Here is a 15,942-nt window from a genome sequence, read left to right on the forward strand (position 1 = left end):
ATCTTCTCAAGATTATGAATATTATTTCATTTATCCATGGTCTATATACAGATTCTGTAACAACACTGTTGTCCTGAGTTTTGGGGTGAGCATCCACTTCTTTCAACCTCTTGGTTAAATTAACTACATATTATCCTAAATTTGAAAAGAGAACAAGTGGTTTGCTCACATTTCAGTGGTAAAACCACTGTCTTTTAACTGCACTCTGCACTGAAAGTAGGACTCAGCTCTGTCCTGTGTCCACCTCAGAGAGCAAATCCATTAAGCAATTTTCTGCATTTCAGAGATGGCTGTTTTCTATAAATTATGTAACTCTGCTGAGCATGTCTGTAAACTGGGTTTTGAACTCTAAGTAGAGACAAGGACAATTAACTGCAAAAGGTAATTTCAAAGCAGTACATTGGATAAATTATAATGTTACTATAAAATGCTCTGTATTAAGGAAAACATTTTAAAGCACCTTGTTTTATAAATTATACCAGCTGTGTTATATATTGTAGTTAAATTTAATTACATAAAAATATGTAGAATCAAAAGCAGCTCAATGAGAAGCAGTTATAACCTTTCTAAGGGATGATTCTGTTATAGAGACATTTTTTGGAAAATAAAAACAGAGAAGGGAAGATAAAGACTTGCACATGTTATTTCACTCTGCCTGAGAAATGTTAGATATGTTTTACTTGATACAATACCAAAACCAGAAATGGAAATAGAGAAATAGAACCTCTGAGCCCGAAAAGTAATAAGGTTGGATAGATTATCCCTCTGGTCTGTGTTTCCACAACAGAGTGGAACAAAATGTTAAAAGTTCTTAAAAGAGGAAATACTAAAATCCATTACCTTTTTTATGCCAAAACTGTAACATCTCTAACCTTCACCAAGGGGCTGCTCAAGGTGCCTGAAATCAATAGCCACTGGCTGACTGATCTGAGTTCCCTTTAAATAACTGCTGAAATACAGAGCTGGGATATCTCTGGGGGTCTGAAACAAAAAAAATACCCTTTGTACCATGGTTTCTGCTTCAGGATTTGAGGTGTCAGCCACAAACCACACACCAGGGTCCTGGCCAAGCCCAGGCAGCAAGAGCCAGCTTTGGAATCCTTCAGTGTGTTTTCTGTTGCCTCTTCTCAGAACAACCAGAAGGTCCAAACCTGAAAGCATATCTCCAACCTGCACCCATGCTGGGCTTCTGCTTGGGTCAGAAGTGTGATTTTGAAGCTGGTGTCCTCATACTCTTCTCCTGCTTGGGTGTCTGGCACAGGTTTGAGGGATGTGAATTCTTGTAGAGGAAAGAAAACTGGGCTAAGTCAGAGAATTCCCAGTCCCTGAAGCTCTTCTGTCCATAGCACTGGACTACAGCTAGTCACAAGTCCTCAATCAGCTGTCCTGCTACACTGCAGAGGTGGCCTTAGGTGTAATTTTCCCCTTTGGTTAAGGGGGAATATACATGTAAGTGTCTCAGGTGTCAAACCCTCTCTTACTCAGCAAACACTGAAATAAGAGACTTAAGCCTAAGCCTCTACTTAAATGGATGAATTTGGGTTTAGAACTATACTTTTGGATGTGTTTAAGATTTAGAGGTGATTATTTTAAAGTTAAAAGTCTCAGTGAGACTTTTGGTTGGTTTTCCAGAAGGAGTGTTACCAATGACACTGAATTAAAAATGTTAAAATGTCCTTTAAAATGTGGTCCGTGGGCCCTGGAAGCTGGCTTCTGCCCCTCACTGTAGAGCCATGAGGATGAAAGAACCTAGATGTCAGAAGGTTTTTGTAAGATCAGGACTCCTAAATCACTTGGGAACAGACATCTGAAGTATTCAATCACCTGAACATTAGTTAAGTGCTCATTATATTTGGTAGCCTTTGAAAAATCCATTACTTGAATCCTCAGTTACAAGGAGACCTTTACAATCTGGCTCTTATGCTTTGTGACACTTCACAGAGCAATCTATTAATACCTTAAAAACCTGGGGCTCCTGCTAAGGATGCTCAAGTACCTCAGCTAATTTTAAAACTTTTACCCTTGTTAGTTTTCATGGCTGGGAGCTTGCGTTGGGATAATTGGGAGCATAAGACAGATTGTGAAAAAATCATCTGTGTGCTGAGAAACTCTGCCTAAGCATTGCCTTTTAACAAATCTGCCCTGCTGTTTTTCAGGTAAAGGTGATGTTTTTGGTGATATCTTCTGGAAGGAAACCAGCCTGGCCCATGCCTGTGCCAACGTTCGGGCTCTGACCTACTGCGATTTGCATATAATCAAGCGAGAAGCCTTGCTGAAAGTGCTGGACTTTTACACTGCTTTTGCCAATTCCTTCTCCAGGAACCTCACTCTCACCTGCAATCTGAGGAAGAGGGTAAGCTCCTTATTTTCCCCTTCCTCTCACCAGGTGCTTGCAGTGTTTAACAGCCCCCCATTTCCTCCTGTTGTTTTCAGGTCATGGCAGATTGAGTGGCCTTTCGATAAATGCTCTTGTCACTGTTGTTAATGATGGCTCAATAAAAGTTACCTGTAGATTTGCAGCTCTGGAGAGCAGTCCTAGCAGGATGACATATGGATTGCATTTCTTTTCCTTTTCTTCATAGTTGCTGGCTTTCATTTTGTTGGCTTTTTTTCCACCCCATCGCATAAATGTATAAAGTTATATTTTATAGAATCCAGATTCTGGATTTCTCAAAGTTGAAGTCTCTAAGATACAGTTCAGAGGACAATCTGATAGATCTCCATGTTATAGACCAACTAAGAGAAATCTGTTGATGTTAAATAAATAAAATACACTCATCAAAGGTGCTGTATTAATACCTGCTTCTCGCAGTTGCATAGTCTAGAATTTTAATATGGCAAAGTTAATAAAGCTGGGTAGTGATTTTACATTCACAGCTCACTTCTTAAACCCTCCTGCTCATTTTATAATCAATCAGCAATGCTCACTATCCATTAGTCTTTTCAAAGAACACTCCATCTGAAAATTAATTAGCTATAAAGACATATCTTGAAAACAGGTTAAGGGATCCTTTAATTCACATTGCGGCTGCAAAATTTCATCTTTATGATTTTTTTTTTACGATTGATGAGGGTTATATAAATTTCATTTGCATAGAGAAATCTCATAACAATGATTTATAGATTGCTGAGCATTAGCTGTGATCCTCTAGCTGCTGAAACATGTTTTTCTGCAGCTGTACCTTGGGCAGGAAAGGTACACCTGAAAATGTACCAAGGCTACCTCAGTATTTCACATGACCATTTCAGCCTCGGCAGTAAGAGGACTTCAACACAACTACAATTTTACTTTCTTAGGTCTAGTTTCTCTCTAACCACTGGAGTTGCTTTCTGAGGAGGTTTCAATTTCTGTGCATCACTTGTGCTCATTAATACCCCAAGTGTGGCACAAAATACCCATGGCAAGAAGCAGATGCAATGGGATTACAGTGCCCTTCTGTTTGTGCTGGAGCCTGAAGGAGCTGAGTTATAATCAGGTTTGGTTCCAGCTTGTCAGCTTACCTCTGACTCGAGGTTGTTAGCTCCACTTCAGGAGGGCTTTGGGGCTTGGAAGCTGGTTCATGATTTCTATCTTATCACTTCTCTGTTGATGAGAAGTGCTCCAAGCCTTGACTTCAGCATCCCCCCTCTTGCCATCTCACCAGCTACTGCCCTGCAATGACAGCTCTGCTCAGGCACTGCTGATGGTGATTTCATGGGACAAGATAATGCCACTGTATTGTACCAAAATGTATTCTTTCCTTCTTAAAACTGTGAACCTGTCACTCCAGCTGGCTTCCTGAGAAAAACATGTACATGTCTATTCCTGACAGGGCACTGTACTGGAGTTCAGCTCTGCAGTCCAGGGCTGTGTATGGGGAGTAGCCTCCTGGCGGAGTTGTAACAGAATTTCTTTTAATTTTCTCTCTTTCTCCTCAGAATTTCTTCCTCATTTTTTAAAGAAAAATTGGTTTTCCTACAGGGCCCTGGCATGGGGAATCATCCAGGAGAAACTAATGGAATTCCAGTTGCCAGTATAGCTGCTGTTTAGCTCAGTGTCAGGTACATGGACTTTGACATGGGGACTCCCAGTAAGGAACAGCATTCCTAAAAAAATGTTGGATTTTGCAGAAGGAGAGGAAATGCTATTTGGGGGAATGTGTGGGCAGCATGTGAGAGTGGATGAAGAGTCAGAGAAGGGTTATTGTCAATGTGGAACATGGAGAGTAGAGTTCATTTCATTAAAAATTGGGTGATGATGTCAAGGGTAGTCACCAATCACTTCCATAGTCCATGAAGGATGGTTCTTCTGGGAGGATCCAGTTTGGGTTCCCAGTTTGGGATTGGAAAACCATCCCCTTTTGATTTCACAGAGTCTAACTAAGTAACTTTTAAATACCTCACGTCCATCAGCTGAACTCCACCTGTCTCCTGCAGTTGCAGTCAATAACTGTTTGGGAAGCAGCCTGGCATTGCAGTCAGATGTGCCCAGCCAGAGCCTGCTTGCAGAAATTCTGTGTTTTGTTCCTGGGCACAAAATAGATCATGCTACATTCAACACCAGGAACACCACCCAAGTGCTGTTACATAAAGATATTCAGGGGATTGTTTCAAACCTCCTATGTGCTGGAAGGATACGTGATTCCCTGTTGGGAATCACAGAAGCATTTGGCAGTGAGTTCACCCCTGAGAAAAATCGGTGCCATCCAGGACAGGTCCATCAGGTGAACAGAAAGCAATTGTTCAGGCACTGAGGCAGGGCTGACAGCTGCACTGTGCTGCAGCAGCTTGTGCTGGAGTCATGGAGCCTAAATGGAAAGAAAATCATTGTCTCCTTTAATTGATTTCTATAGAAATATATACTTAGCACTTTTTTCTACATAGTCATCACTCATAAGGTTTGACATTTAATTATAACTTAAATAAACTCCTTGGGGGTTCGTGCCTGAGAATATGGCTGTTCTCATAGTCAAAAATACATAGGCAGAAGTGTTCTTGCACCAGGTCTGCTCTTTGAAACACATATCCATGGATTTGGGTGCACACAGCATGTGTTTGTGCTGCCCTGTCCCTCAGCCAGCACTTTGATGCAGTCCACAGACTGCAAAACATTTAGACGTTCAAAAGGCTAATAAATTAATAATAGCACTGAGCACAAAAGGTTATTTCCACATGACAGGGAAGCTAAAGTCTTGTTGAAGTGGGAAAATAATGTTTTCTCACTCCCAAATAGCATTTAGAGCCTGGCATGTTGAATGACCTCCTTAAGGCATCTGCTCAGCAAAAGTATTGCAGCATATCATGTTTAGTGCTCTGATATCTTTACAGCATGTCTGACATCACTAATGCACACTCCAAGGCAGTCCCAGCACTTTGAACCTTTTTTTTTTTCCTGTTTTCAATCAAGGAAAATAATTATTCTGAAAAGATATTCTTTAAAATCACAATGAGATTACATAGCTGCCTCTGAGGATTGAGTAATAAAGCAGGGTTTGGGATAAGTCTTCAAAGAGTTAATTACTGCCTTCTGATGCTGGAAGAGAATATTAATAATATCTAATTCATTAAGTGCCTCTCAAGATTTCACACAGCTGGAGGGGGCCCTCTCTGAAAGCTTGAGCCATGCAGTTTGGCCTGAGGAGGGGAGTCATGACTGGTTTTTAGGAGGCTCTGTGGCATCCAAACATCCAGGGAAGTGAGCAACCAGGGTGGAAATTTTGGGTTGAAAGAACAACAGAAGTCAGGGGGTCTGCAAATGTTTGCAAAGTTTCATTAGTAAATTACACACTTGGCATGGGAATTTTTATGAGTTAGTCCCTGCTCTCCTTGTGTAAGCACACAGCAGGTTTTGGATAAAGGAGTGGGGTGAAAGGGAGCAGAGAAAGAGAGAGATAAATGAAAGCAAGAAAACAAGCAAAAGAAGGCTGAGGAAGAGGGATCACCAGTCCTGGCTCCAGTTGTCCCATCTGGGGTGGCCTGGGCTGTGGGGTGCACACATGCCCAGGATTTTTGGGGATGCCTGTTTGTAAATAGGTTTTCCCATCCTGGAGAAAAGTTTCTCATTTTCTATGCAACTTAGTTATCATGCACAGTCAGTTCTTCCAGAGCTTCCTGGCATTGGATTTGGAAAGCTTTGAGGGCCTTGGGTGGTCTTGATCCCCTGCTGCTGTCCATGCCCACGTCTCAACCTCATTCCTGTGCTTGTGCTGTGCTATTTCCAGGAACCAGAACAAGGATGTTTGTCCTGGAAAAGTGCTGCCCTACCTACCTCCATATGGCCCCTGCTCCAGCCACATTCTGGGTTTTTTCTTTTCCTTTTCTAGTCATTGCTTCCATTTGCTAATGTACCACCTCTGCTGATCTGCCAGCCCAGCACAGCCTGTGCAAGCGCGGGGGAAAATCCAGATGAAACCTTGTCCCTGCTGAAATCACTGCTAAAATTCTCCTGTGCTTCCATACAGCAAAGATTTCAGCTTTTAAGGCACACAGTCACATCCTGCTGCTTTCTGCTGTGGCAGAATGAGCTGTGTTAAAGGAATGAGTCAGGGAAAGAGGACAATTGTTCCTGACCCCTGGTGCGTTTGCTCCTGGAAGGTGTGCTGAGAGCCAGCCAGGAGATATGAGGAGAGATGAGTGCCTTTAAGGCAGTGAAATCCCATTTGGGGAGCCCGGGTTTTTTCTCCCTGTGATGCTCTTAAAGCCAGGGACAACACTGTGAGGAGCTGATGTTATCTAATACCTCCAGCACACGGAATCTCTGGGGCTTTTTAGCAGGCAAGACCATCAGACTGTGTTAACACACACATCCTATTTTCCTTTTTTCCTTCAGATTAGAATAATTTCTTTCTAAATTGCCTTCCTTTTCTTGCTTGAGGTTTTAATGCATCACATATGGTTTCTTGACTGAATCACTCATCAGTTCTGTGTCATGTGGTTTTTAGAAAAGCTTTATTTTAAGTTGAATTCTGCATTCACATGTCCTAAAAGTGAAGGTCGTCCCAAGGTTCAATCACCATCCCTATTTTCATTTTCCACACCCTCCCAATGGTGCAATGGTGTGCTGTATTAGTGACAGTCCTGATGCAGAATGGCAGACGCAGAGAGCATTGTTCAGCTATCAGCCCTTGCCCCTGCAGGTCACTTGTGTTCTGGTGACTCTGAGGACTTCCACACATTTTGAGCTCTGAATTGAGCTGCTCACAATTGCAGGAGCTGAGTTCAGAGCTGTTAGCACTTCACCAGCTGATGCTCACACACAGTCCCCACCAGTCCTGAGGAGTGACTTGCTTACTTGGAAAGGGGTCACAGCATTGTCCTTGTCTCAGGCCTTTTCTCTCCCTCTCTGGTTTTAAGTCGGGTTGTTTTTCTTTTATATGAACATGGTATCCCAAAAAATTAAGTCACTATTGATATAGTTTATCTTTAGTCACTGTTTAGTGTGATTACCAAGCAAGTTAAGTTACACCCTCAAAAGTCAATTTGGTTTTGTTTTGTTCACATCTTAGGTGACTTTGCAGCTGCCATTGTTCTTGGAAAGACTTTCACTTTGGAACATTTCTGAAGATTTTTATTGTTTAGCTTTATTTCATTCACCACTCTCTCCAGATATGTTAATACTCAATTGCAATATTTTCTAAAGGACTGTTCCACTGATTTATATCTAACACCACCTCTGATGGTGTCTACAGATGTATGTCAAATGGGCTTGGGTGGGAAGAGCCCACTCCAAGCCTTCAAATAAACTCACCTTGTCCAAATTGTTGATTGGTGGTCTTGGGCTGGAAATTTCTGAGCAATCCAAATCCATGTGAGGAATTTATCAGTACAGGTAGTGCAGCAATTCCTTGTGTGTTTGTAGTTGTGTGGTTACAGACAGCCCAGCAAAGGCCATCCTCCTCCTGCCACTGAGAGCCCCAAGGATCCTTCCAAGTGAGAATTACAGATCTGAGGCCAGAGTTTTTTCTGCTGCTCTTCCTTCCCATCTCCTGCTCCCCTGAGCAATTCCTTGTGTCTTTGCCCCTCTTCAGGGACATGGGGATTTGAATTTAAGGCATTGAAAGCAAGGCAGTGAGTCCTTGGAGGACTGTGTGTGACTTTGCTAGGTAGAAGAGCAGCATAAAAATTGAAAGGGAGAACTGCAGCAGCTTCAAGTTCAGTCCCTGCCAGCTGGGGTGGGACAGCTGGGGCAGAGTGAGTGCTGCAGGAGCTGCTGTGGGTTTGCTGTCTCACTTCTGTGGCTGTGACAGAGCTGGACTCTTTTCCCTGAGCCTCACTCCTTTCCCTCTCCTTTCTGCCACTGCTTCATCTGCTGTACACTCATCACTTCTTCAGGTCATCTCTGCTGGGTGCTCTTCAGGTCATTCTGACTGTGGGAAATGAGGTGCAGTGAATCCTCTCCCTGGAGGAGCAGAGGGAGCACAGAGGTTTGCTCTTGCTTGGCTGTGGCTGCACTCATTGAAACTTGAATGAACCAGGGCAGCAAAGCTGGGGAAAGGCCTGGAAGGAGTGTGGGGAGCAGCTGAGCACTTTGGGCTCTCTGGTGTGGAGAAAAGGAGGCTGAGGGTGGCCTCATTTCCCCCTGCAGCTGCTTGAGGAGGGGCAGGGCAGAGAGAGACCTGCTGATCTCTTCTCCCTGGGGTCCAGTGGCAGGATGTGTGGGGATGGTTCAGAGCTGCTCCAGGAAAGGTTTACTGGAAATTAGGAAGCATTTATTTACTGAGAGGATGGTCAGACACTGCAATGGGCTTCCTAGAGAGAGGGTCGATACCCTCAGCCCATCAGTGTTTATGAGGCATTTGGACATTGCCCTTAAGATCAAGCTGTAAGCGTTGATCAGCCCTGAAATGGTCAGGCAATTGAATTACATGATGGTTGTAGATTCTCCTGTCCTGTCCTGTCCTGTCCTGTCCTGTCCTGTCCTGTCCTCTCCTCTCCTCTCCTCTCCTCTCCTCTCCTCTCCTCTCCTCTCCTCTCCTCTCCTCTCCTCTCCTCTCCATACTCACCTCAAACCCAGGGCCCTGAATATCCTGTGGTATCTTTGGGAGGTTTGGGGTGCTATGGATTCACAGCACAGTCTGGATTAGCACATTTTGACTGCAGGCAGATGCAGAGATCAGCCAGTGCACTCTCATCTCTAGTAGTGTTTCAGAGCCACATAAATCCCCCAGGGTACCAGCAGGCCAATATTATATTCTGGATATAATCTCTGAGTTAAATACCTTCCTCAGACATCTTGGTCGTGCTGCTGTAGGAGCAAGAGACAAATCACCAGCTCTGTTAAAAGCAGGACTGAGCCAAATTTTGATAATCCGTTGGCATTACAGAGGTAGACTTGTTATTTTCCTGTATGTGGAACTTCCCTGTCTAAATCTAAATCAGAAGGTCATTTTATGTTGTTTTTCTGCTGGTCTTTATTGAGGAATACAAGGCAATTTTGCATACTTCTCATTCAAGGATCTTGGAACAGCATTGTCTGGCTGATAAAAAAGAATCCTGTGTGCTGGTGTGATGATTTCTGCACCCAGAGACTCAGCAGCTGATGCTGAAGGCACTCAGCTGATGGACCCCAGTGAAAGGTGTGAGCATCCCCTCCTCAGGCAGGCAGTGCAGTCTGGGTGATTTGTTTGTGTGTGGGAAGATCATTAAACAGGAATGTCAGGTCCACAGGGAGACCAAAATGTGACTGGCTGTGTTAGAGTGAAGATCCAGATTGATGATTATTTGCTATTGTGCTTTCTGTGAATTAAAACTATTTTCTTGTTTAGAAAGCTCTCATAATTAAGAAATTCTCCTTGGCTGACACAGAAAGCATTCTGCAGGCTGTCTGCTGTTACCAGTTCAAGGCAGCATTGCTTGCACAGGACATGACTGCTAATAAAAAAAATAAATCAAAGGTTTGCTATTTTTAATCTTGTAAATATTAAAAAATAAACATTTTGTGTTTACCTCCCCATATCAATTAAAATGGATGCTTTTAATCTCTTCCCACTGCAAAGGAAGGGGAGGGAATGTGCATGGTGCAATGGGAAGGAACATTGCCATTTCATTTTTGATTTCCAGTTAAGGAAGTTTTTACCAGCAGGTAGGATTCACACAGAAAGTGAGGACAGAGGTTACCTCACACCCCTCCTAACAATTATTCCAGAGCAATGGATTTCTTCTTACAGGGGCTGCTGAGTCTAATTCCTGTGTGGATCTATGATTTTTTTTCAACCTGGTAACTTCAAGAGAACGGGGGGATGTTAAAAAACTGAGATTATTAATTCTGTCATTGCTCCCTGGAGCTGAGCACCAGGCATTTTAGCAACAGCACAATATGACTTGAAGGTATAAAATGAGCTTCTACCCCAGACTTCTCATTCCCTAAACCTTATTTCTGCCAGACTGGGAATGCAGGTAGAAATGCACCCAAAGCCATGGCTGGGGAAAGAGAATCTCTGCCTGCTCATGGGGATCATATCAGTGGATCCCCATGGGCTTCACAAGGCACAGGCAGAGCCTGAGCATTTATCCAAGTGGAAATTGTCTGGCTCCACCCAAAATCACAGAATCACAGAATCACAGAATTTTCAAGACTGGAAGAGACCTATAAGATCATCTAGTCCAGCCGATGTTCTAACTGTTCAGCTAGATCATGGCAGCAAGTGCCACAATGGATCCATTTTGACCCATCTAGAAATGATCAGTAACAATTTCACAGCAGTTTTGCAATGGAGGCAGCACTAATTTTATTTATTAGGTTTTTGCCTTGGCTTGAACAAAAAAGCTCCTCAGATAAATAAATAAATAAATAAACAAATAGCTTCTTAAATGCTAAATAAAACTCCCTGTGTAAGGCCTTTCTTTTCTGTGCAAGTATAAATCCATTAATCTATTATTTTTCAGCTCACACTTTACAGATGCAATAATACCCAAATGTGCTGGTTCAGCACACAATAATCATTGCAGTCCTGCAAATCCCAGATTTACCTTGCTGTCAGTGCTTCCTACAGTGCATGTAGGAAAGTATTAAATTGTAAACAAAGTGCAAGAGGAACTTTGTGGGAGAGTTTGCATAAATCCCACTAGTTTTGGTTAAAAATAAAACGCAGCCTGTCACTTCCAACTTGATGATGGCTGATTGTGCCTTTTTTAATTGTCTGCCAGTGGCTGTGATTAGCAAGCTGGCTCAGTTTAGGTCCCATGCAAAGAAACTCTGGAGGAACCAATTCAGAAGATGCTTAAATATATTCCAGAGGTGGGCAAAGCTGTCAGGAGGGACAGGGACATTCTGGGAAGCACCTGAAATGAGCTGAGTCCCCTATTATTGCACTTCTGAGCAACTTACTGAAAGCTAAAAATATTCTGTGCTATTAGAAAGGAATATATATTATTCATTTGGTTTTTCCCCCCGTATTTTTATTTCTCAGAGCTTACAGCCCTAGCTCTTAATTTGTTTCCCTTCCTGAAGATAGCAAAACCATAATATAGGTTTTAGTTGTAGGTTACTGTTAAAAAAGGGAGCACAGTGTGAGCAGTTATAAAAGCCTCTGATTCTCTCAACTTCTTAATTAAACTGTCAGTGATCTTTTGATATTTTGAACTTTGGGACCTCCCCTCTGACTTCTGGGTGAATATCGGATTTTTATTAGTACTCTACAAAGCTGTCTCAGCTGCCAAAAAGGTTCTATATCTGTTTCCTGTATTAAATTTCCATCAGTCATGTACCTGCAGAGCAGGGGGACTTTACCTCTCTGTGCTCTTTGAGTACATATCCCTTTGGAAGCAGTCCATTGTCCTCTTTTTTATTATGAACAGCACTCCTGTTACCTCAGGAACAGGCTCTGGCTTCTTCTGAGAGCCTTAAACACTTCACACTCCTTTAAAAATGTGAAAATGGAGACCTAAGCAAACAGCTGATGACAGCAGCAAAGAGCAGCCATTTCTAATCAGGATATTTCTAACTGATCAGATGAAATGAAGCCTTTTTATTATGATTAAATTTCCTTTTCCATTTATGCTCACTGCTTCCCTCTCAGTGCACAGACATCCACTTTTCCTTGTCCATGTCCCTGACCCTAACAGAGCATCATGTCTTCTCCATAATTAATTTCTTGTCTAACCTCACTATTTTCACCAATTCTGCCTTCCTTGACTCGCTGCCACTGTAGTGAATTTCCATCTCCATCATTTGTCTGAGGTAAATCCATTTTTAAATGGGGCAGTTGTTGGTCAGAGCAGCTCAGCTATGAATGACCATCCTTCTCCCAGGCTGCATTGGCCATCCTGCCAAGGAAGGCCACACTAGAAATGTAAGTGGATGAACTGAATCATGCATGTTTTTCATGTGTGGAAAATTGTCCGTGTTCCCATTTCATGAAGGACTCAGCCAACAACCTCAAGATGTTCTACAAAAGTACATGAATAATAATTTTCAAGCTCAGTGCAGCCATGCATTAATGTCCCAAACAGATGCCTGGCTGAGCCTGATGAACCATCAGCTGTAACTTTGAGCATTTGTTAGAAATTCTGTAGTATGTGTCCCATGAAGATCTTCCTGCCAGACCAGTTGGGCTCAAATTCAGTCCAGTATGTCAGGCAGCTGCTAATGGGGGTGGTCAGGAATCTGCTAGGACAGAGACTGGGCTTGCAAAACCCCAACATCCTTCTTTAGCCTTGCTGGCCTTCTTGGGGACAAGATGCTGTGGCCCCGTGGATCAGCCCTGCCCCATGTGGAACAAAGAATTACTGAATCACTGAATAGTTTGGGTCAGTTTTGGCTTTAAAGATCATTTCCACACCCCCTCCCATGAGCAGGGACGCATTTCACTACATCAGGTTGCTCTGAGCCCCATCCAGTGAGGCCTTGAACACTTCCAGGGATGGAACATCCACAGCTTCTCTGGGCAACATGTGCAAATCCTCCTCAGAGGGAAGATTTCTTTCTTAAATTGAATCTAAACCTGCCCTCTGGCAGTATAAAACCATTTCCCCTTGCCCTGTTACTGCATTCCCTCATCAAAATTCCTTCTCCAGCTCTCTTGTAGCCCCTTTGGATGCTGGAATGGGCTCTCAGATCTGTCTGCCTGGAGCCTTGACCAAGCTGAGCAAGCCCAGCTCTCTCTGCCTTTCGTCACAGGTGAGGTGCTGCAGCCTCTGAGCACCTTCATGGTGCTGACATCCAACACAGCTGTACATTTGTCCCCCAGTGCAGGAGCCTGAATGAGAGATGCAGGACTCCAGGCAGCTCTCCAAAATGCAGTTTATTGTATCCAAGAGGTTACAGCAGTGCAGGATCATGGGTGACAGAGCCTGTGCCTACAGCTGTCAGCTCCAGCTGCAGGCAGCCCTGGAGACTCTTAGTTTAGGTCACAATTCATTATATACTTTTATTTTGGTTACAATGCATTATATACTTTGCTGAGAATCTTCATACAGTAGAACCAATGTATACCTTAACTTGTATCTATAGCCTATCATAACTACTGTAATTACCATATTGATGTCACTGTTCTCCAATCACTGAAAGTTAGTACATTACAGTTTAAGCTGGAAGTTGTTTTTCAGTCTTCTTGCAATAGAAAATTGAGACTTTTTTTCTACTTGCAACATTTGCTGACTTGTTTGCCTGTGCTCTCTTTCTGCTTGGTAAAAACATTTTTTTGTTTGAGGTGGGTTTATCCTTTTCTCTAAAACCCCTTCTAACTAACACACCCTTTGCCTTCTTGGTTATCCAGTGAGACTGGCTCAGCAATTCTTTTCCTCTATATCAAAACTTGCTTCCATCTCTATTCCTTCATCAGACTCTACAGGTAAAAATCTTTTGTGCTAAACATACATATCTGTGAGACTTTCTTATCAAACTTTCATCCTTCCCAACACCCCAGCATCTAAGGTGAGTGACAAACCCCACTGAGGAGAGTCAGGCTCCTGGACAAGGCTTTCCTGGGAGAAGGTGACTGAAGAGCTGCTGTCTTGTGTGGAAAGCTTGGAGTTAGCTGGATTTTTTGGACCTCAGAAAAAAAAAAAAACAAGGAGAAAAAGGAGAAAACCTGGGAGAGAAACTTAGCCAAAGTTTCTGAGCTCAGAAGGAGGCTCTGGGAGGCAAACACAGCATCTAAGATGGAAAATAACAGAGGTAGAGATCTGTACTTTTGTGTAGTATCTTTTTACATCCCTGCAGCAGTGTTTATCTTGCACCAGCTGGTATTTCATTAATTGTGTGTGCACAGGGAGTGGTAGAAAGCAATACAAACTGTGTGTAAACAGGGTGAAGCGTGGCCAAAAATAGGCAAATACAGAATCATCAATATTATTGATTGCAAAGACCTCTTATTTGTGCAGGTACAGGGTTTCTTCTAGCCCCAGACAGGAAGAGGAGATTGACTCCAGTTTTACATGAAGTAATTTCTGATCAGTTTTAAAGCCAGGTTTTCCAGAGCATACAATAGTGAGGATTACAAACTAATTTGTTTAGGTCTGGAGCAATGAGATAAGTAAAGGCTGCAGAACCAGCAGGCTCAGCCCCTATGGAGCATCCTGTGTCACTGCCTGAGTGCATGGATGGGAACAAAAACACTGCTGGTGAGCTCTACAGAGATCCACAGCTGGCACAGAGGCAGTGGCTGCCATACAGATAGCAGGGAAGATCACCAAGAACCACAGGAGGAAAATGGAAGGAGCTTCCCTGAGAATAAATAAAGTGTGAAGACCCAATAGAATGATACCCACAAGCAGGAGATGGTCAGGTTGTTGAAACCCTTCACAGCACAGCGTCAGCTCATTGCCATGAAAGCCCAGGGATTGATTTAATGCAGTCAGTGTGCAAGTGGGAAGGAAATGGCTCTTCACCACACCATCTGCTCATGTCATCCCCATAGCCCCACCAGTAACTCTCCTGTGCTGCCTCTTCCTCCTGTGGGTGCCCTTCAGAAATAAATGCAAAGCTCTGCAGAGTTCCCACTTGCCAAGTGCCTCAAGTGATATCTCCTGAGCTGGGAAAGCATGCAGTGCTCCCTTTGGGGACAGAGAGAGCATTTCATCCTCAGGGGGTGTGTGTCACAGAGGCAGCCCCGTGGTGCTGTCCAGGAGTGCTGTGCCATGGCTGTCATCAGCAGCTCCATCTCTGCACAAGTGGCTGCAGGGAGCAGCACTCTGAATTTTCACACAGGGAGCAGCACTCTGAATTTTCACATGGCTGGTGCTGTGTTTCTGTGCTGTGGTAGAGAGGTCACTAGCTGGTGGGTAGCTTTCCTCCTGGCTTTCCCAGCTGTGGGAGATTTCCCTTGACTCTGCATCAGAAAGGAAGAGCTCTTCTCTGGCAGTTAAGTATGAGGAAACATTAGCAGAATCTTTGAAATGGTGTCTTTGCTCTCTAAAAATTAATTTAATTTGATCTGGCTATAAATAGAAGGCCCCTGCTCTGCTGACAATTACAAATGTCTCTAAAAAGCTGTAATTCCTTCGGTCTCCTGAGCTAAAGCACCCTCAGTGGCAGAGCTATGCCAGACACTTAAGGCTAAAGGGAAAGTTTCAGGTGAAAGTAGCCCATCCTCTTCATGGTATATTTCTTCTTGACAGCATACTCCTTAATGTTTGCATGCTTGTGTCTTGGGCCTTTTTTTTTTCTCCCCAAGTGGTTCCTCCCCACTGAAGCAGTGACTGGCATCATATTAAAGGCAATTTCAGCATGTTCCAACAGCCAGCACTCCTTAATCACACACTGCCAACCAAGAGCTCCCAACTGGGAAAAGCTTTGCTCGTGCTGGGTGAGATGTTTCACTTGAAGAATCCCTGAGATGCTTTTTAAGGTTATTCCACCAAGCTTTCTGTAGTTAAACGAAGTAGATATTAAAAGTTTAAATAACCTTTTGGCCTTCTTTTCCTATCAAATTTGGATTTCCCAATGGTTCAACTGAGTTATTTCAGATCTATTGCACAGTGGGCTGACCCTGTCTTTCAGAGGTGTTAATCCTTTCCAAGTCT

The 15,942-nt window shown here is 43.3% G+C and overlaps 1 protein-coding gene across 1 annotated transcript in view; it reads left to right on the plus strand.

Annotated features, from left to right (window-relative positions):
* Nucleotides 1–15,942, plus strand: part of KCNH5 (potassium voltage-gated channel subfamily H member 5) — a 151,800-nt gene that overhangs the window by 120,388 nt on the left and 15,470 nt on the right. The window contains exon 10 of the mRNA XM_059474554.1: nucleotides 2,157–2,353. Within this exon, the coding sequence (XP_059330537.1) occupies nucleotides 2,157–2,353 (197 nt within the window). The remainder of the gene's footprint in view (nucleotides 1–2,156; nucleotides 2,354–15,942) is intronic.

The sequence above is a fragment of the Ammospiza nelsoni genome, chromosome 6 (assembly GCF_027579445.1).
Source record: "Ammospiza nelsoni isolate bAmmNel1 chromosome 6, bAmmNel1.pri, whole genome shotgun sequence".
Taxonomy (NCBI): domain Eukaryota; kingdom Metazoa; phylum Chordata; class Aves; order Passeriformes; family Passerellidae; genus Ammospiza; species Ammospiza nelsoni.